The sequence below is a fragment of the Alligator mississippiensis genome, chromosome 5 (assembly GCF_030867095.1).
Source record: "Alligator mississippiensis isolate rAllMis1 chromosome 5, rAllMis1, whole genome shotgun sequence".
In the NCBI taxonomy this organism is placed as follows: Eukaryota; Metazoa; Chordata; order Crocodylia; family Alligatoridae; genus Alligator; species Alligator mississippiensis.
In genome coordinates, this window is record NC_081828.1 from 133,787,109 (window position 1) to 133,812,575 (window position 25,467).

The 25,467-nt window shown below is 42.1% G+C and overlaps 1 protein-coding gene across 1 annotated transcript in view; it reads left to right on the forward strand.

Moving 5' to 3' along the window:
* SUSD5 (sushi domain containing 5) overlaps positions 1 to 25,467 on the forward strand; it is a 77,903-nt gene that overhangs the window by 7,757 nt on the left and 44,679 nt on the right. The window contains exon 2 of the mRNA XM_019483338.2: positions 9,229 to 9,406. Within this exon, the coding sequence (XP_019338883.1) occupies positions 9,229 to 9,406 (178 nt within the window). The remainder of the gene's footprint in view (positions 1 to 9,228; positions 9,407 to 25,467) is intronic.

Sequence of the window (25,467 nt, forward strand, 5' to 3'; positions counted from 1 at the left end):
ATTTTGTGTATTAGCATCCCTGTGCTTCAAAATGGTGGCAGAGGCACTTGAACTAAAGCTTTTTTAATGAGCTTTAGTTCAAGTGCCCCCACCACCATTTTGAAGGCTCGCTAATACATGAGCTATGGAGGCTGGCTGCAGCAAGGTAATTACCATGCTCCAGCAGACTCGATTAATCAAGTTTGCTCCAAAATGCTGTAATTACAACATGTTGAAGCAGCCCCACAGGATGTCTACAGGCACCCTCCATTGTGAGGTACTAGGAAAATGCGCATTAGCCTTTCTTGATGTGTATTAACTAAAGAGCATGGTTTTTGATGCTTAGTATTCATTAGCCTATTTTAATGCATATTAACTAAATAGCACAGTTTTTTGTGATGCTTTAATGCACATCAAAATAGGCTAATGCGCATTAAAGCACACACAGAGATGTGCCCAGTAGGATAGAGTCAGCTCCATTGGGAAACAAGAATCCAGACCACAGCCCAGGGTCCCCTCCCTTCTAGGGTGGCAACCAACTCACTGAGCCACATACCTGCTAGCTTGTTTTTTTCTTCTTGGCCCAATATCTCTCTTTCTCTCTTGGCTGCCCAGTGAGCCAGCTTCAGGAGAAGGGCAAGAAAGAGGACCAGGTGATGCCTAACCTGTGGTCTTATAGTTGAATACTATAGTAGATGTAGATTTAAACTTCCTCTGGATGAGGTGGGTCTCCTATTTCTTGGGCAAGTGCACTGACCACTAGGTTGTTTTACTAAAACCTAGGAAGGCTTCCTCCTCCTTCAGCTCACCCCTGTTTGCCATGCTTTTTTTACCAGCTACAGTATGGGGAGTTATGCTTTCCCAGGGACATGTGTATGGAACTTCCAGCCAGTTGCCTAGTGCACATGCTCAATACCCAGATGGATGCTTGCGTGTTCATAGTACATGTGGGATAGGACTGTACGCAAGTGCCAAAAATGCCAGTTATATGGCTGTGTAACTGCAATTTGGAAATATAAAGGAAAATAGGATTCTTCTGGAAGAATCACTGGATACTGTAGTGCATCTTCTATGTATCAGAAGATATTAAGGGTAAGAGTGTCAAATTCACCCTGGGCTGGATTTGGACCGCAGGGCTCCTTCGTAGGCAGTGGTGGCAGGGGACAACTGGACTGGCAGGCAGGGTATTACTGGGGATGGTGGCGGGGACAACAGGACGGGTAGGCAGGGTAGCAGTGGAGAAGTGGCTGGACTGGTAGCTGCAGGGCAAGCAAGACTATGTCAGCGCAGGCCTTATTCTTCTCCTGATGTAGGTGGCCATGTCTACTGGGGCCCAGAGCCCTGGATTCTGCTGCAGGCCACAACTCCCCCACTTCTAGTAGTGGCCTGTGGGCCATATGTTTGACACCCCTGTACCAGGGTATCTTTTAGGTAAACAATCTGGGACAGAGACTGTCTTTACTTTTGTGCAGTACAGTGTTGAATGCACTGTGGATTCTAAATGATAAATAATATTTTGTTCTTTTACCAAGAGATTAATATATAAACATAAAATAGTATAATCATATAAGTACTTTCAAAGCAGAGGCTAAAAGGCTAGGAAAATGACTGAAAACTAATCACTCATCTTCATATTTTAGAATGCACATTTCAACAGAAAATTAATCAAGTATCAAAAAGATTACAACTTTTAGCAGCAAAGACCATTTAAAAATATTTTTAAAATTTGTATGCGTTTTAGAGGCCCCCTCCCCCCGAATTATATTATTTTGAGCATTAGGAAATAGAAAACAAAGAATCTGAAGCAGATATCAACCATTTTTGTTGTTATTATGGAATGTGTCGTGTCTTCTATAAAGAAAAAGAGAGGCATCACAAAAGTCTTGGGAATTTGATACCAAAAGAGGTTTTTAAGCACTGTGGAATTCTAAGCTTTCAGACATAGAATCTCTTCTCTTAAAAGGATCCCACCCATATCTAACTGGCTCCTTCTAACTACATAAAAGGTACCTATAAAGAAGTATTAGTGGGCCTAGTCTTGCACTGCTTATTAAGGCAAGACTTTGTTTGGCTTCAAGTAGAAATCTGTCTGAGGATGTCAGAATTAAGACAATTGCAATTGATTAATGACAGGAAGATCAGGTTGTTTTCTCCACTTCCTCTGCTTCCTTTGCATATCTTGGTTTCAGTTAGGACCTGAAAAGAAAATTTCAAAATAACTGCAAGACTTTTCTCAAGGTATTTTTGGATTTACCAGAATCAAGAAGTACATTAAGGCCAGGTGCAGACATTACATTTTTTCTGGTTTAGGTGGTTGGAAACCAGTCTATACCCATAACAAAACAGAAGTTTGGGGCATGTAGACCAGTTTTGAAATGGTAAATCCTGGTCTAAGATAGACCTGGATTGAGGTAGTATCAGACTTACTCAGTCTAGGTTGGACCAAATGTCAGTGCTAGATCTGCTCGTGAATCAAGGTAGGTCTCTATTCTCAAGTATCCCAGGGGACTTTGCGGGACCTCCTACCCTCCCTTGCAGGGAGCTGTGGCTGAGCTGCCCTATCCCCAGACTCTCTGTCAGCAGCAGGCAGGACAGAGGCAGGGGGCAACGGGGCTCACAAGCTGCTGGGGGAGGTGGTGCCAGCGGCACACCTCATGTTCCTCACTGGGTTGGCGGGGCACAGAATGTCCCTCTCCTGTCCTGAGTCCCAGCACCCTGAGCCGGGCCAGCTCCAGGAAAGGCTCGTAGGATTTTACCTCCCTCCCCCCTGTAACTCACAGTGCCAGTGCCAGTGTCAGTGCCGTGTGTGTGTGTGTGTGTGTGTGTGTGTGTGTTTGTGTGTGTGTGTACTTGGCTGTCCTCAGCAATGTCTGGCTTGCTGGGAGATGTGCAGAAGCCCCCTATTTTTCTGGCCTGGGCCAGTGCGCATCTGCCTGCCTTTCCCAACCAAAGAGCAAATACGAGTTTCATTCAATAATGGTCCAATCTACACTGCTTAGAGAAACTTGCATAGCTTTGATCAATTCTTCCTCAGGCCTTTTGATTGTCTGTACTTAGTCTAAGTCTTCTGAGAGAATCTGTTCTTCCATAAGTTCAAGTTCAGCAGAAGCATAACTAGGGATGGGTGAGTGGTGCATCAGCCCCTGGTGCTGATTTAGAAGGGGCATAAGAATGGTGGCTACTGCTGTTACCACCAGTGGCCCAGTTGCTGCCACTGCCTTGGCCACCACTGCCACCCAGGATACAGCAGTTGCTTGTTACAGCTTTGTAGTTCAATTTTTAGACCAAAGAGGTTTAAATAGGCTGCAGATAGGCAGGCAACATTTAGGGAGGGAATCTCTCTCCACCCTGGCCTCCATGGAAGCCCTGCTGTGGGTAGCAGGGCTTCCATGCATAATAAGGCAAAGATGGGAATGTGAGGAGGCATGTAAAGGTGAGAGGAAGATAGGGTATAGTAAGAAGAATTCTTGGCTGCTTTGACAGGAATCAGTTGGGATGCAAGTATAACTTATAACAACCCTTGGCCCTGTTAATTTACATCAGGGCTTACTAGCAGCGTAAACCCACATTGGTTATTATTATTAATTTTTACAGTACCCTAAGATGCACTAGGTTCCTTGCAGAAACAAACAGAAATATCTGCCCACATCTCAGAGAGCTCCCCAAAGCTTTGCTTGTGCCTTTTATGCTATGCCTCCTGAAAGTAAAGTGTAGGAACTCAGCCAGAAGCTGAACCTACATAACTACTTGAGGTTTGCTCTTTGAAATGGTTAATTCTAGCTGTCTTGCACCTCTCTGTCGAAATGCACAACGATCTTTCCTCAGTGTCAGGATATGTGCCTTCAGTACAGTAAGGAAAACGTTATAGTGTGCATGTGATTTTGCATCTAATGAAATTGAGTGGCTCATTAGCAGTCACTATAGAGTGAGTTCTGTGGGCCAGCAGTGCATTAACTTTATCATGTGTTTAACTTTTGCTGTGTTTTCTCCAATAAAACCTAATCTGCAACATTTGGAGCTACAGAACCCGCTGTTCTAGTCATGGGCCCCAGATGTGTAGCTGGAATGAGTTTTATGCGCCTCTCCATCTCTTGCATGCCTTTCAGGCTGGACTAAGCTGTAAATCCTGTTTTGATCCAAAAATTTCCAAAGTAAAATCTTAAAGCAGTGATTTTCAACCAGCGTGAGCATCCTGGGGGTGCCACTAGATTCGGGGTAGGCAAACCCCAGTACAGGTGCCAGAGTGTGGCATGCAAAGGCACTGTGCTTGGCATGTATGTTTTGGGGCAGATGGTGGGGAAGGGGCCAGGGCTGCATTGCCACAACAAGGATTGGGCCCCTTTCAGCAACCCTGGCATCTGTCCTTGGCACACCAACATCTTTCAAGTCGAGGTTGATGGGTTTTTTGGCACTCTGCCCAAAATTGTTGCTGACCCTTACACTAGATCCTTTGAAGGGGATATAAAGACATAAACAAGGTGTGAGGTAAGCAGGTAAATTAAGCAGATAAATACAGACTCAGACTTGCCCCTGCCTGGGTCCCCCCCGCCATTGTCCAGCCTCTCTGCAAGGTGGTAAGGACTGTAATATGTCAATAAGTTTTTGAAATGGGGTGTCATTCAATTCACAAAAGTTAGGGAGGGGTGCTGTAACTGTCTTAGAGTTAACCACTGTCTTAGATTGAAATCCTGACTTAAGTGAAGTAGATAACAAAATTCTCATTGTCCTCATCCATCCTAACACTTTGACTCAGGTCAAAATATTCTTATGTTGTGGATCTTTTAAAAATCATTGTATACTTTACAATAAAAGGATGACCCTAAATTCTTACTGATATTAGTATAATAGAGATCATGGGCTAAATCTTGCCCATTATGGCTTGATGACTCTATTTCATAGTGCAGGTATAGGAACACAGCAGTGGAAAGGGACTCCTGGGACATGAATGCAGTCTACCATTTTTTTCAAAGCTGCCTAGGGGACTAGATAGTGAATTTGTGCAAAATGAATGAGAATTTGGCATCCTATGTCTTGAAATGTTCATTCATAGCTTTTTGTTTCTAAAAATAGGTTTGTCTCCCTTCTGTGCAGGATGCTGAGCTGTGGTGTCTAAAGATGGTTTTTACATGTCACTGGCTTACTGCACAGTAGCTTGGTGATGCTTACTCCACAGTAGCTTGTTACTGTTGCACAGTAGCTCATTACTACTGCATTGTAGTATCACTGGACATGAAACATGATGCAATGCTACTGCACAGTAGTAACAAGCTACTGTGCAGTAAGCATCACTAGGCAACCATGCTGGGATGCTACTGTGTAGTAATGCCGGTTACTATGAAGTCATTTAGTACTTGGTTATGCAAGTGCCCACTGTGTATTTTAGCTACAACTTTTCTTCTATGCTATATTCAAATCTAACTTGTCACTTCTAGCTCATTCTTCTATACCTTTTCCCACAGACATGTATATTAAGAACTTTAGCCATTACATTAAAAATCTCTATGCTTAAATTCATTCTAAGGATTATTATTTTTATTCACATTGTATTACCAATCCCTGAAGAATAATAGTACTTGGGCTAATATGATAGCCCATGATGTCTGTAAATTATAAAGGCAAGAACAATAGAGCAAATCCATTGTGATTAAAATAATCTTTCCCATAGTAGTAATAGGATCCTCTTCAGCTCTACTAGTTTGAGTAGAACTAAAGAACAAGCTTTCTTAAACTGTTGCTATCTCTAAGGCCTTGTCTACGTTAGTGTTTTTGCACTGCTGCAGCTACATAAATATAAATCCAGTGTTGATGTACTAAGAGGTATAAAATTAGGATTTTATTAGTTATTTCCATTTTAATACCACATAGCTCCTTAGATGTAATAATCTAGGTTGCTATGTGTATACTGTGTAGAAAATCATGTAGAAAAGTTCTTTAAACCAGCAGCCTAAAAACCAATTATTATTACCAGAACTTTATACACTAATGGTTCAAAACAGTTTAGTAATGCTATTTTAAGATGTGTTGTGTAGTACCTTGTCTGTCATTGTAAGATGTGGAATTCAAGATTAATATTGTAGTTCTGATTCATATAAAGGAACTTTCCTATTGGACATGATATCATGTTTTATCTACTGTTCTCCAAAACAGTGCTCAGTAATGGGAATGATCTGGAACCACTGGAAATGCTAACTATATCTTGTTTGTTAAATACCAGGGAGTTAAATATTATTATTTTAAATACGAAAGTAAACAAAACTATGAACACATGTTAATAATGGGGGAGACAGTCAATGTTCTTGAAAGCTGTGGAAGAAATACATAGGTCAATCTGGTATACATTCCAGTTTTCATTCATACCCTTTCTAGCCTAAACTTTCCATTAAATAGGGCACAGTTAGTTCCTGCAACACAAATGAGTCATTCCCAGGTTACCTTAAAATCTATATAACCACATATTTTGGACAAGCCCAAAACCCTTCAGGTAGAATTATATTTAAAAATAATTAGATCTTATCAATAAAGCCATACTAAAGAACATTAGATTTGCCTAAATTACCAGCAAATGAATAGCAGCAATTGAGAAAAATATTTCTTAGCTCAGTCTAGAAAATGAAAATTATTTTTCAGTCCTATAAAGCAACAATTGATATTGATTGATTAAAAAATTATGACAAGCTGCACTTCCACTGATTACATTTTGATGGAATTTGATCGTTTAGTAACTTAGTTTTCTTTTAAAGTCTTTTAAAAGATTATTAAAATGAGGAACTCACAATTAAGGATCAAGTCAGACGCTCTTCAAACTTGCCCTGCTTAAGGCAGCTGTTTTGTTTCAGTCCTCTATAGACTCATCAGATGTGTGATGGCTTCATAGTTGGGGCAAGTTTCTGTTACAAAGGCATTGATTCAACAAGATACTGAATATTAGCCTAATTTTAAGGAAGTTATGAACTTGCATCTTCTTTTCTTTTCTTCCACATCTGCAAAACTTTCCTCCATGACCCAGACCTTACCTCTGCCATGCACATACTTATAACCATTGGGCTGCCCTAGAGCCACCCACTGCATCTGTGCCTTTTGGAAAGTACTCAGAAGTTTCTGTAATGAAGAATGCAGTGGCTTGCCGGGGTTGCCACTGACCTGCTGTCTGAGGTTGAGTGAACCATATAATTTCATGTGCGGCTTTTCTCCCTTCTTCTGTGTCTGTCTACCCAGTTATAAGGCCTTTAGGAGAGGGAATGCTTCTGACTGTGTGTAAGAACAGTGCTTACTATAATGGAGCTATAATATTCATTAAGGTCCCTGTGTGCTAGTTGGTAATAAGAATAAAAATAATGTATGGTCTGGGGCAAGTTACCTGAAACATAACAAAACATTTCTCACTACAGGAACTGGGAATCTCATGATGGGTTAAGGTCTTAGATGCTGATGGCAAAAAGTTGTCAGGCAGAAGGCAGAGTAGATTTGCACCTTACAAACTAACTAAAAAATATGGTCCCACATTTCTGGAAGCTATTCCCTACAGTGGTTTGCTAACCTCAAAATCTAATGAGCTTCAGGTTTATCTGCATGCTGAAACCAGAAGTACTTAACGATGGCAATGAGACTTAGAATAGACCTTAGATTCTCAATGAGGGTATTGTGAGATCCGTTTCAGGGTGCCACAGGATACCATGTACTATTACCACTGTTAGCTGTGGAAACACTTACATATGATTCACAAGATAAATCCAGATATTTCAAATAGGAATCCAGAATCTCAAAAACCTTCTGACCAGTTGTGGTCTTTCTGAGTTCTTTGCAACAGAAGAATTGATTCACTATCTATCTGTAGTCAAAAAAATGAGTGAAAGCTAAGAGCTGGAATTTTCTGAGCAGTACTTTGAGTTGGGTAAGGGGTCTTGAGTCTAAAAATGTTGAGAACTACTGGCATAGATCCTAAAATGGTTCAGTATAGGATCCCTGGTTTAGGCCCAGGTATTGCGTGGAAGGGGAATTTGCTATGCATTTCATCACTTGCAGAACTGTGCTCCATAAACTAAGCATTTGTTTTAACAGTTTCTAATCATAAAAGGGGATAAAGAAATCCTTCCAGACAAGAACCAAGTGTGCTATCATACAGTGTTTTCTTTCCTGGACTGCAGGCAGCCAAAAACAATAGCTCTCAGACTTATCAACTGTTTGGTGAGGTGCATCTTCAAAACATAACAATGATAAATTAAACGTTAGCTTTTTTAACTATTTCAAGGCTTATCTTTTTTTTTTTTGAAGAAGTACTTAATATACTTACTGAACAACTCAATAATTTCTTGATCAGTCTTTGCTACCAAAACCTCAATAGCTCTCTGCCAGCTTCCAAAATCTCCAGCTGTCACCTGCCTCCAAAATACAGTTGTGCATTGTCAGAACTAAAATCTAATCTACAATGCATTGAAAATTTAAGTACATAGTAAAATAAATCAAATTTGAAATAAAAACAACACAGGGACTACTGCGCTGATTCTATTTCTCATGGTTACATTTCATTTCACAAAGCCATTCCATTTTTAAAACACTAATGTGAAAGCGGTGTGTAATTTATGGTTTATAGATCTAAAATGATATGAAATCCATGGGTCTTTGCTGTGGAATTCAGGTCTAGGTTGTCATAAAGTACATGAAATCTGGACTTCTATATTATGGTCTGGACCTGAATTGGTAAATGATATGAAAGAGATAGTTGCAGTTCTATGGTACTGTTTATACATTTGTTTTTATATATGTGACCGTAAAATACCCAGATTCTTAGCCATATTTTCCAGTACTGCTCTTAAGGGATTCTGACTCTGACTATAAAAACACACAAGTGAGTAATACCCCTGCTTGCTCCAAGAGTTACTCAAGTCGATGCATGAAGGAGCAAGAGATACCATTCACATGGTTTGGGAATGGGTGATGGCATGGCCCCACCTCATTGATTGTTGACTGGAGTAACTAAACCATAGGGTGGGGGAAGGAGATAGTAATTTACTATTGGTTTAGGTGCTGAAATAGAAGTTAGGCACCAAAATATCCTTGAGGATCAGGGCTCACATTACTATTTTCAGGTATGAGGTGTTCTGTTGAAGTTAGCTGAGCTCCTAAAAGAAAGAAGGTTTCACTTTTTCATGGGATGAGTTGTCACATCACAATATATTTACTGCCTCTGTATTTAATAAAAAGTCTTGATGTGAAACATCTTATTGTTGTTGTATGTCTTTGGTGCTGCAGGGAGGTTGTTTGCACTTGGATCCAGGAACAGCTCTCAGGGTCTGGATCTAGCAGCAGCTCAGAAATCATGTGCTGACCTGGGTGCTCGATTAGCCACCGCGGAGGAACTGAGGCGGGCTGTACTGGACTGTTCTTTCGCTGTGTGCGCCAGAGGCTGGTTGGCTGACGGTACCATTGGGTAAGGAGAACGGAAACAGCAAACTCCACCCTAACTAGCATGAATGACTTGCTCTCAAACAAGTTTTCTCCCTTGGGTAATATTATTATTGAGAAACACTGGCTATAAAGAGAGCCTTATGCAACCAAGTCTCAAATGCTGCATTCAAAGATAAGCTAAATAAGCTGTTACCTTGCACAACATCAATCAAAAACAGCTGATGTTGCAGACCTGTGAATGTACCTTGATCTTAAATCACATCACCCATGATACCAAGATTGTTTCTTCTTTTTTTCCCTTTGAAATCTGTTGTCTCGGCTAAATTTCCCTGGGCCACACTGTATCTTATTTAAACCCAGAAAACAGTCTGTGTAATGGCTATTATTATTTGCTTTTATTTGCTGAAAGCTGACAGCACACTGAACCCCAGAAGAAATGTATAGTCTATGGATGCAACCCTGCTTCACTTAAATCCAGTGTCTTTATAGACTATCTTAGTGCAGGACTCTGGTCTCTGTGAACAAAATAAATAATCAGGGTTTGAGTCAAAACTCACCAAAGTCAATTGGGCCAGGCAAAGTAAGTTTGTATTTGTTATTATTTTGTATTATTTATTACTTATTTATTGTGCACAAAGGTGTGCTAGGTTCCTCACACAAATAAAGAGAAGGATCTGGTCCTGCCCTGCCCTGTTTAGATATGAGATGACAAGTAAAGGTAACAAAGACTGAAAAGGGTCATTTGTTTCAACGGTATGATCACAATGGGTCTCAGTTCAGGCACGAGTAAATCTTGACAGTTTATATACTATGTTCAGTGATTTATTGCAGGGTTTAGGAAGAACAAAACAGGGACTGGGATTCAAGATTCTTAATTTTTTTCTGGGTTCTGGCACTGGCTGATTTTGGAAAATCATTTGTACCAAATTTTTGAAGAGTGATTTTGTGGCTCATATATTTTAACTAAGCTATCTAATCTAATCTAATCTATTTAGATGCCTAGACTTGGTTTAGATGAACAGAGTTGAAAATTTTTGTACTAACTCTGTGCCTCTGTTTTCGCCATAAAAATATACTACTTATTTATTTTCAGGAAAGTTGCATATAGAAATCAGTAAAGGATTTTGTGAACCTCATGCAGAAGGTGATTCAAGAATGTGAATCATTTAGATTATTAGAGAAATATCATTATTTTATAGATTGAATTAAACATACCTTTTGAGAATATGCCTTTCAAAACAAGTAGGGTGTCTATACATGTGCTCCAGGGAGCGAGGAGGGCCAGGGCTTTAATTAGAGTGGCTCTCAGAGCTGCTCTGATTAAAGAACCCTCAGTGTCATGTGTATTCAGCATCCCATGCTTCAAAATGGTGGCAGGGGCACTTTAGCTAAAGCTTGTTCAATGAGCTTTAGTTAAAGCACCCTCACCACCATTTTGAAATGCAGAGATGCTGAATACTAGGGCTATGTGAAGCTTCAGTCGCTGATTCAATTTGGCAGAGATTCGGCCTGATTAGGTGGCCAAATCCCCAAATCCGAATTGAATCGGGAGATCCTTTAATCAGAACCCTCTGAATCGATTCGGAGAGATTCAGAAAGATTCAACAATTCAGACATAGACACAGATTTAAATGTTTTTTCTACATACCTCAAGGTACCAGGCACCTTGTGAATGCTGTGATGGTGGGGCAGATGGAGAGTCCCACAGGATCCCAGCACACTCGGCAGCAGACCTGAAAGTGGACCAGAAGTACTTTCAGTCCACTTTCAGGTCTGCCAGGGAGCGCACAGGCCCCCCCCAACCCCTCCCTCACCTCACCCTCCCTGGCTTGGTGACTGGTGCCTCCTGGGTCTGGGGGGGGCACCCAGGGTCCCCCCGTGGCCAACTGCTGAGCTGGAGGGATGCGGGGTGGCCCCCTAGTTTGTTCCCCGGCAGACCTGGAAGTGGACTGGAAGTAGTTCCAGTCCATTTCCAGGTTCGCCGCTGAGCACATGGGGGGGCCCCCCTGTGCTCCTGTGAGATGCTCAGTCCACCCCAGCATTGCAGCATTCACGAGCCATGCCTGGTACCTTGAGGTAAATAGAAAAAATGTTTAAAGCTATGTCTGGCCGAATCGCTGATTCTCCGAATCAGCATTGAATCATCAGATTCAGATTTGGCTGAATCAAATCAGGACAGTGATCTGAATCAACGAATTGAATCACTGTCCCTGATTTGGGCTGAGTCTGAATCTGGATTGAATACAGCCTGTTTTGCACACCCCTACTGAATACACATGACAGGGGGCTGCTGGAGTATGCTAATTAGCAAGCTCTAGCAGACTCACAGCAGACTCGATTAATCAAGTCTGCTCTGATATGTGCTAGTTAGCATATGTTGGAGCAGAGGTGTGACTTGCGTATAGGTGCCCATAAATGTTTTCAAAGTAAAAAATGGGATTATTCTGATTATTCCAGAAAAAGTGGTCGTTCCTCAAGGGAATGATCCTTCAGGCACAGAAGCAAACAATCCCATTGCACATAAAGGGTGGCACAGGGGCCAGGAAACCCTCTTGGTTGAACAGGGAAATCCAGGAAAGCCTGGGAGCAAAAAAAGAGGTACATGGATAAAGACATATCTCCCAGTTGGATTATAGACAGGCACAAGAGGGACACCAGCCCAACAACAGTTAGCGCTGACCTAGTGAAGGGACACTTGGAGGGGCTGGACATGTTTAAGTCAGCAGGCCCAGATGATCTTCATCCAAGGGGGCTGAGGAAATTAGCCAGTGTCATAGCAGAACCAATGGCAAAACTATTTGAGCACTTGTAGTGCTCAGGACAGGTCCCAGACGACTGGAAAAGGGCCAATATGGTCCCTATTTTCAAGAAAGGGGGAAGGAGGATCTGGGTAACTATAGGCCGATTAGTCTGACCTCCATCCTTGGGAAAACCTTTGAAAAAATTATTAAGGCTCATATTTGTGGGATCCAGCAGGAAAAATAATGCTGAAGTGCAACCAGCATGGATTCATAGCAGGTAGATCCTTCCTGACTAACCTTGTTTCTTTTTATGACCAGGTCATAAAATGCTTAGATGCAGGAGTTGAGGTAGATGTCATCTACCTGGATTTTAAAAGGCCTTTGATACAGTGTTTCATCCCATTCTTATAAATAAACTAAGTGGCTGTGATGTAGATGATTACATGGTCAGGTGGGTGGCAAGTTGGCTTATGGGATGCATACAGAGAGTGGTGGTGGATGGTCAGTATTGACCTGTAAAGATATGGGCAGTGGGGTCCCCCAAGGTTTGGTCCTTGGACCAATACTGTTCAATATCTTCATCAGTGACTTGGATGAGAGTGTGGAGAGGACTCTGTCCAAATTTGCAGATGACACCAAATTATGGGGCAAAGTAAATACAAAGGTGGGCAGAGAACAGATTCAGATGGATTCAGACAGGTTGGAAAAGTGGGCAGAACAGAACAGGATGCAATTTAGCAAAGATACATGTAAAGTGCTGCACCTAGGGAGAAAGAATCACCAACACATACAGATTGGGAGATGACCTTCTAAGTAGCACAGTGGCAGAAAGGGATCTTGGAGTCATAGATGAATATGAGTTGTCAATGTGATGAAGTGATAAGCAAAGCTAGCCACACACTATCATGCATTAGAAGGTGCATCACAAACAGGTCTAAGGAGGTAATATTTCTCCTCTATGCGACATTGGCTGCAGCTGGAGTACTGTTTTGGGTGCCACACTTCAAAAAGGATGTGGATAACCTTGAGAGGGTCCAGAGGAGGACTACTGATATGGTTAGGGGCCTGCAGGTAAGGCCCTATGAGGAGAGATTGAGGGACCTGGATCTCTTCAGCCTCCGTAAGAGAAGGCTGAGAAGTGATCTTGTGGCCGTCTACAAATTCATTGCGGGGGGAGGAGGGGAAGGGCAGCAAGGAATAGGAGATGCCCTGTTTACCAGGTTGCCTCTTGGGGTAACTAGAAATAATGGCCACAAACTGACAGACAACAGATTTTGACTGGACATCAGGAAGAACTTCTTCACGGTAAGGGTTACAAGAATCTGGAATGGGCTTCCAAGGGAGGTGGTGCTCTCCCCTACCCTGGAGGTCTTGAAGAGGAGACTGGACAAGCATGTGGCTGGGGTTATCTGACCCTAGTGCTCTTTCCTGCCTAGGGCAGGGGGTTGGACTCAATGATCTATCAAAATCCCTTCCAACCCTAACAATCTATGAAATCTATGAAAATATGGGCTTTGTTTTCTATTTTGGAGGGACCAAAGGGCAGAAGCTGCACAATTTCAAATCTACCCCAAAAACTCTCTCGTGTTTTACTAAAAGGTTTGTTTCACTGGTAGTTCCTGTCTAATGTACATGTCAGGCCAGTAGAAAGTATAGTAAGACTGGAATGCAGTGCCATCTGCCTGCTAACTGCCTGTTTCATTAGATGTTGCAGTTCACCAACTTTCTCACTGTAAAGTGAAAACTGGGACATGGATGAGAACTAACTGCAGAAGTGATGTAGGTGGACTGGGTTGTAACAACCAAAAGAAAGGTTGGAAATTACCCCACAATATGACTCCCCATTGTGGGGGAGGGTATGTCCATCTTTGGTGATCACTGTTTGTAGTAAATGGATCTTCTCTTGCTTCTGGTGCTCAGCTACCAGCAGAAGCCAAGAATGCTCTTCCCTCATTTGCTTTTGGCTCAATGTTCAGTGTGTTCCTGCCAGACATGGACCTCACATTTAGACAACTTAATATTATAACAGGTACCCCTTTCATTTTGATTTGATTAACAATAATGATTATTATAGATCCTAGCAGTAGGAGGAGAAACCCTGAAGAAATACCTGAGGTAAGGCACAGTTTTATGTAGCACAGTGTGTAAACAGTATATGATTTTGTAAAGGTTTAGTTGAAAACCTTTGGGTACTTACAAAAATTTATCTGAATCTCTTGGTTTGGCAAATATGGGCTACACATCTTGCGAGAAAACACTTCTACAGTTTTATTCTCATTTGAAAATGGGGTTTTGGTTCCAAAGGCCATGCCCAGACCACAAATTTACCAAGCCAGAGCCTTCAAATATGCATGTGCAACCTCCAGCATGAGAAACAGTGCAACTGCAACTGCATCTCACTAAAGAGAAGGCAGATTAGCACTGATTCTCAACAATGCTAATTAGACTGCCCTCATCAGTGAGGGGACATGGCTAAGTGCTGTAAGTGAAAGGCAGGTAAAGCACAGACCCCTCCCTTGTGTGACATAACCACACCAGCCAGTTAGGCTCTCCTGGACTTCTGACTTTTTTTCCCCCTAAACCTTTAAAATGCTGGTAGTGCTTAAGTGGGAAAAATGGACACTCCTGTACCTACTGCGTGCTCTCTTACAATATAGAAAGGTTATATAAAAGAACTTGTTTACTAACCTGCCATGCACTTTACAGAGGTGAAAATAGTTTTCTTGGCTCTGCACATTGGTCCTTAGACTGAGTTGAGAAGGCAAGAAAAAGAATGCATTTGAGTGTAGGAAGCTTTCTTATTCCTTTAAAAAATGGATTTTTAAAATTCTAAATCAATTTAAAACCTTTTTTCACTTGGAGAAAAGACTGCCAGAAATAATTGTTTTCATTTTAAGTTTTCTTTTAATATCATTTTTCATTTATAGTAATAATTTCCTGCCCTTTAGAAAAAAGAATGAGAAACTGTATTTTTTCATTAAAAATGCATGAAGCTTAATGTTACTCTAAAGTAACTAATAATGGTCATCAAATCTAATAATTTCCTAATGTGTAGGAACCTGGGAATACTATCCCATGCAAAAACATAACTTTATCACTGCTGCACATTGATATTAAATGAGTAACTGTATTTCATTCATGGGAACTTTTAAAATCAAATCAAGTGAATGAGTATAGTGCAGCAAGATTAAAGGAGTGATAAAACTGATGAAGGAACAGTTGTTCACAAGTTGGAAAGATATTCTTGTGGTTAAGACTCTCAAGTGGAGGTCAGATGACCTGGTTTCTATTTCTGGCTCTGCTTTGGGATTCCTGTCTGACTTTGAACAAACCACTCTTTCTGTCCTATGTTTTTCAATGCACCCGTCACCCTAGAACAGAATGATGCATGGTGGATACAAAAATAAATGTAGGTATGCTTTTGTCCAAACAGTACTCTACATCTTTCCTTTTTCTTTATGGCTAGGGACAGACATTCAAAAAGCCTGAGCCTGAATTGATTCAGTCTTTTCAGGTTAGTCTAATCTGCCTAGGTTGAACCGGTTTGCAACTGTAAAGATTTTCCCTCTGGACTGAGAAAATGCAGGCATGTGTGCGTAGTGGCCTTCCCTTCCCTTCCATAGTGGTGAGCTGAGGAGTTGGGGCGGGGGGGAGAGGGGGGAGGCCCTGGAAGGATGTTTTGATTAGGGAGGGGTATAAACCCCTACTCTGCCTGAACTGTCCCAGGCTTTTCTGCTCTCACTGCTCAAGGGGCAGGAATGTTGTCACACCCCAGCCCTGGGCTAACATGCTAAAGCAAAGCGGGGTGTATGGAGTGCATGCATCTGTTGATGATACTGAGCTTTTCAGTCTCCCTCTCTCTGCTTCTTCATACTGTCTGCAAACCTGATAGGCGAGGGAGCCTGATAGGCAAGGAGCTGACCACACCATTTATCAGCCCATCAACAAAACAAGAGGCTTTCTCAGTAGTTCAAGCTCTTCTTAAACAGCTTTTTCCAAGGAAGGAATAGAGGAACGTTACCAGCTGACCTGTTGATTAGCTCCAAAAAGCCCTAAGTGGACATTGTTCTATCTCCCTGTCCCAGTGAAATTGGACACACACACACACCTCTCAGCATTAGCTAGCATACCACATGCCTAGGATCTGTGGGGCTGGGGTCCATGCTCTGGGACATGGGAGGGAGGGAGGGAGGGAGGGAGGGAGAGAGCGGTGGGGGGATCCCTGCTTGAGCAGCAAGCAGCGGGGCAGGGGGTGTGGCATGGAGAAGCCAGGCAGCAGCCTTTGCCAGAGCTCTTGCTAGGGAGCAGAGGAGCAGGGCCAGCCCTGTTCTCTGGGGCAGACAGCACAGCCCAGCCCAGGGCCGCAAAGCGTCTGGCACGCTGGGGCACTCCTGGTTTAACTTAAACCAGGAAGGGGTCTGGGACAGAAGTTGCATAAACCGGTTTGACCCAAATCAGTTAAGTTTGATGCTACATTCAATCAGGTTTCAGCCATTTTGAAACTGGTTTATGTGCACTGAACTTGCATTCTGTTACAGGTTTAATCCAGTTTTTGGTCACTTATGTGTAATATCTGTCCCTAGCCTAGCAGTGGCCCACTTGTTCTGGCCTGGCTTTCTTGGCCTCAGCTTTCTCCTTATGCTGATCTCTGGGCCCTTGGCCCTGTCTATCACAGTCTCTGAGCCCCACGTCCCCATCTCTCAGCCCTCTTGGACTCTGGGCCTCCTGGTGTCCCAGAGCCAGGAAAGATTGTTCCTTTTTTCCTCTCACCCTCTGGGGTTCCTGATTTGGACAAGACTGTTTATGCACCCCTCAGCCTCCTGGGTCTCTGACCCAGGCCAGGCAGCTCTGGTGCTGCTCAGCCCCCTTTTGTTCCCTGATGCCAATAGGGCTTTATGTGAGGTGCTTCACAGGCACTCCTGTGGCTTCTCTGCTACCCCCCAGTTTCAACTTTAATGCAACACAAACACAAGCAACTACTTACAATGAAAAATTCTCAGCTTTGGGTTGACGTCTTTCTGTATGCCCTACCTCCCTTTGGACTCTCACCTTCTCGCTCTCATGGGTGGCTGGGATGTTTGCCAGGCTAATCTGCAGCCCCTTTCCCCCAGGAAACCTGCTGCCTGTAACATGCAGGGCCAGTCTGCCCCCCTCTTGCTTCTAGTGCTGACTTATGTGCCCTAGACCAGTGGTTCTCAACCTTTTTTTTTGTACCAAGCATCAGTGGTCAGCCCTGACCCAGTGCCCCTCTCTCCTGACCCGCTGCCCACTGCCCCCTGCCCCAAGGCCCCAGCCTCACAGTGTGTGGGGCAAGGGGTGGGAGTGTGGGGCAAGGTAAAGGGTGAGCCTTGTAGTTTTCCATAAGTGCAGAACACGGGCTGTATTTACAACAGTGTTTTTGGAGCTATTCTACCAATGTAGCTCCACAAATAAAAGAGATGAAAAAAAACACTAACTATATAGAGAGCAAGACAGATTAGTGCCATCAGTTCATCTAATGCTACTCTCAGTAAAACTACACAAAACAATGGTAAAAAGAAAAGGCAGTGTTTGTGACCGTTTCATATATTCTGGTGACCCACAGGTTGAGAAGCGCTGCCCTAGAGCACTCCCCCTTCTGGTCAGGGGACTCTAATTACAGGGATTTCTCCTTGGTCTTAATGGTCAGCCTGCCCCTCCGTGCTGCAGTTCTACCCACCTGCTTGCATCTTCTATCCTCTGGCTGCCTGGAATATGTCCCACGCAGCCAAATGCTGCGGTGCAGCTAGCTTCTGTTGCAGTGTCCACGTAACACAAATTTTTTATCATAATTGGTTGTAAAATCCTTGTTGATAACTATCACAGGTATGTCAAGGATTGAAAGCACAGGAAGATGCTTTCGGTCCTAAAACAGGCCCCTGTTGTAGGAGTGAGATACAGTAGCAGGGCAGCATGAGGAAGCTTGTGCTTCCACTGCCTGTGCTGTACTTCTTGTAAGGATAAAGTGAGTATCCACAGTGGCACTCTTCAGATTACTGTTTCTTTTCCAAACATTCCTGTTTTACAAGTAAAGGGTTTGAGTGGCATTGGAGCTTGGCAGGTCCAGAAAAAAGCTCTACAATCTATTCTAAAACAAGTTCTAAAGTATTTAGCACCTTGTGGAAATAAAATAACATATATTGTTACATTTTCAGAAGTGAAATGGTAAAATACACTAGCCTTCCTGTTATAATTATTCATTTTTCAGTTTAGAAAAAGTGCTAATTGCTACCTGCAGCACAATGACACTCCTGTGACATATGTGCACATCAGATTAATAACTCAAAAAGCCAGTGAGTTGCCAGTGAAGTAACTCCCCACCCAACTCAGCACCTGGGGCTGCTGCCCCACTTGCCCTGCTCCAGTTATGCTACTGACTGGTTGTGCTGCTGATCCACTGTGTGACACTGAGAAACTTACTTCTTCTTTCTGTGTCTCTGTTTCCCCTGATCCATTTTTCAGCTTTTGGGGCAATGAGCCTTCTTGTGTGTTTATACAATGCCTATTGATGTGGGGTCATGCTCTCAGCTGATCCGTGTAGTAGGGATGAGATAACAACAGCAACAAAAACAACCATCTTACAGAATTATCCATTCCCCTTCCTGCTTGCTAGACTGATCTTTCTTAGAACTAATCAAGAAAAATACAGGCTGGGGGTCCTTGGGACAGGCAGAGTTAACTGATACTTCAGTCCTGATCTGATTTGAATTCAGAGACTAGAAAATCTTCCTGTTCCCCAAGTCAGAGGCCACCCCAAGCAGCTGCAGTAAAACCCTAAGACATCAGTCACTTTCCAAATGAAATCTATCTGGGAACCAGCTGGTTATGGATAAACACACATACAAGGAACCAGTGACTGTTGTGGCCTTGATAATTTATGTCAGGTGAAGTTTTGCCTATATTCTAAAGTTCTAAAGTAAAAAGTTATTATGTGTGGCACCTTGTAAGAAACTGAATTACAACAAAGACCTTTGAAACTCAGGGGCTTTCTAGAAAAATGACCTTTTAAGCTCTGATAAAAAGCACAATATGGAAACAAATTACTGTTATTTATATATACCAGCTAGGATGAATCTCTACCCAGATTTCTTCATAAGCAGTCTCTCTAGTATGAACTATGGAAACCGATTGACAGTTTTATAACTGGTTACTTAGGGCACCTATACACAAGTGTAGAGGCTGTTTGGACATGCTGCAATTCCAGCATGTCAGAGCAGACTAGATTAACGGAGTCTGCTGGAGCATGGCAATTGCTGTGCTCCAGCGGCCTCCTGCGTCTTGTGTATCAGTGTCCCCACACTTAAGGCGGCAGGGGCACTTTATCTAAAGCTCATCAAACGAGATGCGGTGGCGCTTTAATTAGAGCGGCTCCAAGAACGCCGCCCTCCCCCATCCCTGGAGCATGTGTAAAAGTGCACTTACTTTTTTGGGACTTGATTTTTTTTCCTGTTTTCTTCAATAAGCCTTTAGAGACCTTGGCACAAAAAAGCAGGAATATCCTAATGAAATATATGGATGAAACGAAGTTGGAAGATATTGATAATAGAAGAGGATTGAAGTATTATAGAAATGGAATGATCTTGAGGATAGGAGCAATAGATATGGGATGAAATTCAATAGTAAGAAGAGCAAGATCATGCATTTAGGGATTAATAACAATTTATTTGCTAAGCTATGAGGTCATCAGTTGGAAATAACAGGGTAGGAGAAAGGTGAATGGGGTGATTATAGGATGACTAAGAGCCAGCAATGTGATATGGCTTTGAAAAAAGGAAAATGTAATCTTAAAATGTATTAGGAGAGAGATGTCCCATAAAGATAAGGAAGTATTTAATGCCTTTACAGAAGGTACTCAGACCTCAGATAGAAAGCTGAGACCTCAGCTAGAATACTTCATACAGTCCTTGTTACCCATGTTTAAGAAAGATGCCTTTGTACTTTTTTAAGCTTAAATGAATCTAAGTCCCATGCCTACTGTCCTCCCCAACGCTGGAGAAAGTAGCCAGAGAGCAATGTCAACAACCTGTATGCTGACATGTAAAAAATGAAACAAATTCTTAGGTGATAGAGGTGCAAGTAGGATAGCTGATGAAGTGTTGCCTCAGGAAATTTTGGGACAAATCATACCACTACCTTCAAATAAACTCATATTCCTCATAACAGTGAAAGCCAGCAAAGAACACTTCTTTCCACTGCTGCCCAACTCTGCAAATGCCTGCCTCTGTAAATGCCTTCTACCTCCCAAATGGGAGAGATCAAGGAGTCCATAAAGAGACTCAGAACTATATCTATGGGCATGTACAAGGTAACAACTTTTAGTTCAATGTCAACTATACAACTCAACTTTCTAAATACAGTCTACAAGGTACTATTCTGCATGTACCTGATGGCAGAGATGTCCCTGGGGGTTTGTGAATCTGGGTGGCTATCATGAGCCCTGCGCTTTGGGGGTCCCCATGGACAGTGCCATACAGGCCCCGGCATGGCTATCATGTGCCATCAGCTCTGTGCTCTGGCCACTCACTACCCCCTGTCCCCCCAGTCCACGCTCCGGCCACTCGCCACTCTCCAGGCCTACATAGGCTGATATGCCCCAGGCCCTGCACACCCCTAGGGATGGCTCTGCCTGATGGAAAAGGTCAAGTATAGACTGAGTTTAGCAAGCATGTTTTAGCTAAGCCTGACCTAAACTTGACCATTTACCTAGCCTAGACAAATCCTTGGGGTCCTTTGATGACTCTTCTTCATGGGTCAACCTGATTTCTCTTCCAAGAACTAAATGAGACAGGGGAGAAACTTAAGATAGTAAAGTTGGAAGTAAAAATAGAGAGGTTTCACTTCCTAGTCCTCTCTGCCAGTTGTAGGTTTGGCTATGTTGATGCATAAGATATAAACAATGTATTCATGAGCGCTTTTTTTCCTGAAAAATCATGATTAGCTTGGATGGCTGGGAAGCATAGGTGGGTCTTGGAAAGTCTATTGAGTAGAAACTATAAAGGCTAATTTTGGCTGGATGCAACCCAAAAAAAGCGCCTGCTAAGTATGATATGAAGACATTCCAACAGCAATACTGCCACTGAAAATGTCAAAAGGGGGCTTACCAAGGCAGAACCAATATCCTTTAGTTTCTATTAAAATATATTCCAAAATGCAGTCTTTTATACTTAAAATTGTATTTATGAACACTGAAATAATAAAGCCTCTGTTCATTAAATAAATATACTCCATTCATGCAGATTTCTATACTGTAGCCAAGTACGTAAGATTTTATATACCCATTTTACTATAATATCATTATATATAATTTGACCATTCTCAGTGTATTCTAGACTATTAGGAGCTCAAAATCAGACCATATGTCACTGGGTGATTTTATCCTAGATTTGTAACAAGGACTCAAATTTAATCTGTGGCTTTCATGTAATCTTTTATTAATTATTTGGAGTGGGAGGGAGGGCAATGCACAGGAAAACTTTGTAAAATTTTTGTTACAATGTTATTAATTTATAAAGAAGCTCAATTCTCAGACAAAAAAGTCAGATAAGATTAAAGATTCTAAATACCTATGTATTTAAAACAACATTGCAGGGTTGTTTTGTTGGATTTTTTTTAAACTGCAACATTGAAGAGTCATGAAACTTGTTGTTCAATTTTAGAAAATATAGAAACTCAAAAAATTGGAATGAAACAATATTTCAGAAAAACAAGATATGAAAAAGCATGGTGTTGATTTCCTTGATGTATTTATGGAGAGCAAAGCATATCCCCTTTCAGCTTTCATTTTGCTAAGTAAAACAAGCCAAAGTCCTTTAGTTCTTCTCTTGCATGATGTGGTATCTCTTACATTGATCATGCTGACCACCTGTCCACGGGGTGTGCAGTTCCCCTTCTACGCTCTGGAATGCTTCTTGTCCCTGCCCCAGAGGGCAGGGCAGTGTGGCAGCATGGGGAGCTGAGGGTGAGCCTGGAGCATGTGGTGCAGTGGAGAGTGGGCAGGATCAGGGGTCGGGGGTTTCAGACATGCAGTACACCAGGGCATGCCCACTCAGGTGCTCAATATAGCAGTGAGGGAGAATGCGTATGCAGTGCACTGGTGAGGGGAGGGTCATGGATATGTGGTGTAGGGGGAGGCAGGGATTGCAGGTATATGGTGCAGTAGATAGGTGGCATCCAGGGGGTGTGCAGTCCGGGAAGACCATGGCAATTCCTGGTGTGGCTCACAGGGTTTACAGCCCCTGCTGGTGCAGCCTGTGCGGCATGCAGCCCGTAGCTGCTTGGAGGTTGTACAGCCCTGCAATAGCGTTTTGTATGCTCCAGGCATGAATCTTAGAATGATTTATTGATGTCATATATCTTTATTTATGTCATATATCTTGACTTCAAAAAAGCCTTCGATCTGGTGTCCCATGATCGTCTCTTGGAGAAACTGGCCAATTGTCGCCTTGGGTCCCCCACGATCCACTGGCTGGAAAATTGGCTCCAGGGTCGGACCCAGAGGGTAGTAATTGATGGAAGTCACTCATCGTGGTGTCCTGTGACCAGTGGGGTCCCCCAGGGCTCTGTCCTTGGACCCATACTGTTCAACATCTTCATTAATGATGTGGACACTGGAGTCAGAAGCGGACTGGCCAAGTTCGCCGATGACACCAAACTTTGGGGCAAAGCATCCACACCAGAAGACAGGCGGATGATCCAGGCTGACCTGGACAGGCTCAGCAAGTGGGCGGATGAGAATCTGATGGTGTTCAATGCCGATAAATGCAAGGTTCTCCACCTTGGGGAAAAAAACCCGCAGCATCCTTATAGGCTCGGCAGTGCTATGTTGGTTAGCACTATGGAAGAAAGAGACTTGGGGGTCATCATTGACCACAAGATGAACATGAGCCTGCAATGCGATGCTGTGGCTAGTAAAGTGACCAAAACGCTGGCTTGCATCCATAGATGCTTCTCAAGCAAATCCCGGGACGTCATTCTCCCCCTGTACTCGTCCTTAGTGAGGCCGCAGCTGGAGTACTGCGTCCAGTTTTGGGCTCCACATTTCAAAAAGGATGTGGAGAAGCTTGAGAGAGTCCAGAGAAGAGCCACGCGCATGATCAGAGGTCAGGGAAGCAGACCCTACGATGACAGGCTGAGAGCCCTGGGGCTCTTTAGCCTGGAAAAGCGCAGGCTCAGGGGTGATCTGATGGCCACCTACAAGTTTATCAGGGGTGACCACCAGTATCTAGGGGAACGTTTGTTCACCAGAGCGCCCCAAGGGATGACGAGGACGAATGGTCACAAACTACTACAAGATCGTTTCAGGCTGGACATAAGGAAGAATTTCTTTACTGTCCGAGCCCCCAAGGTCTGGAACAGCCTGCCACCGGAGGTCGTTCAAGTGCCTTCATTGAACACCTTCAAGATGAAACTGGATGCTTATCTTGCTGGGATCCTATGACCCCAGCTGACGTCCTGCCCTTTGGGCGGGGGGCTGGACTCGATGATCTTCCGAGCTCCCTTCCAGCCCTAATGTCTATGAAATCTATGAAAATCTATGAAATGAAAAACATAAAATATCATTACACTGCAGTATGTAACAGTAAAATAATCATGATTACATTAACAAATATTATTATCTATTCCCATGTGGAAAACTGTGCAGACTAAAACTAATATCATAATTAAGGGAAGCTATCTCTAATTTATGGATATGAAAGTTGCAATTATCACAAAAAGCAAATCTTAACAAAATTAAAAAAAAAATTAAGTTTAAACTTAGAATAAAGAATTCCCTACGACATAGGTCATGGAAGCGCAAAGTTAAGGTACCTAACAGTTTTGACTCTGCCCTGTAGTGATATTACAAAGGTAAAACAATCTGAATTAACTTTAAAAATAGCTTTCTTTAATCCGAGATCAGAAACCAAAAATGTAAATATAAACTTCTGTTATATTGAAAGACATCACTACTTACTAGCATTGACCTTGGAACATTAACTCTAGTATGTTGAAAAAACAATAATTTTTGGTTATAAGCCAAAGTACAACAAAAATGAGCTTTATGTTTAACAGGTAAAAGAGGTGTAGAAAAATATATGAGTATAATTTGTCTGAGTTAATGTTGCAGGAGTAAGTAGCCTTGAATATTTTTGCATTTTGTTATCTGACTTATTTAAAGGAAATTAAAGAAAAAATCTAGATATTTGGCTGCAGTAATTTATGAGCCCCATGCACTTCATTTTCAAAGTTCCTCGAGGTAGATAAGGACTGTAGTCAGCAACACTAAAAAGCCTTCATTTCAAATACACAGCTCAACTAAACTTCCTGGTTAAGGGCACCCGTAAGGCAAAAGTGCTGATTTGCAGAGTCAGTATTTTAACACCTCCTCAATAAACCTTAAATAAATTGTAATGTCCATGTGTGAAATGGGTGATTCTAAAGGCTTGTAACTGTACCTCTGAACTATTTTTTTACTTCAGAGTTGGCTTGATTTTTAATTCTCCTAGTGATGTACAACACAAGAGTAGATGAAATCTTTTGCTTGAAAATTTTTTATATAAGTGAATTAATTGTAAGATATTTTTCACATATTTTTAATTAAGAAACAATGAAACCAAGTGAAAAAAAACAGTAATAAAGTTATGTGCACCTGAAAAAAGATGGATATTAGTATGGAAGTTGGATTTTATATTTTAATATGTTACTAATGCCACCTTTAAAATAATTGCATGTAGGGTTGCTTTTTATACTGCTGACTAAAAGCAGAGTTTGCCTGTATATATGGCACTGTTAGACATTTTTTAGGGACACCTGGATATTCTAGAGCAAATATTCATTATCTGTATTCTTATCTCTATTCTGACTCATTCTATTCCTTCAGAGTACATTCAAGGGTTAATTTTATCAGATACCTCTACATAAATTTATAAAGGTAATAGCTACTTGTGAACAAGAAATGTATGCTGATTGCAAACCAGACTTAACTAAGCAACACACTATAAAGTATGCAAAGGAATTGTGTAATTCTTCCCATCTTACATTGTTAGCATTAAAATGAATTAAAAAACCCTAAATGACCCCATTCTTCTATTACATTTGTTATTCAGATTTACTTATAGGGTTGTATAATGTTTGTGACATTTTCTTAACTAGAGTGCCTCCTAAAGAGCAAGAGTTGAGCAGCTAGAAGGATCATGCTGTTTCAATTTTTTTTTACTACCCCTACTTATAATACATAAGGAACTGAGCACTTTTTACATTCCTTTTTCCTTTTTACATAAGGCATGATTCTTTTCATTCTCAGAGGAACTGTGCTTGAATGGTGTCAGTTTTAATCAAACTAAAT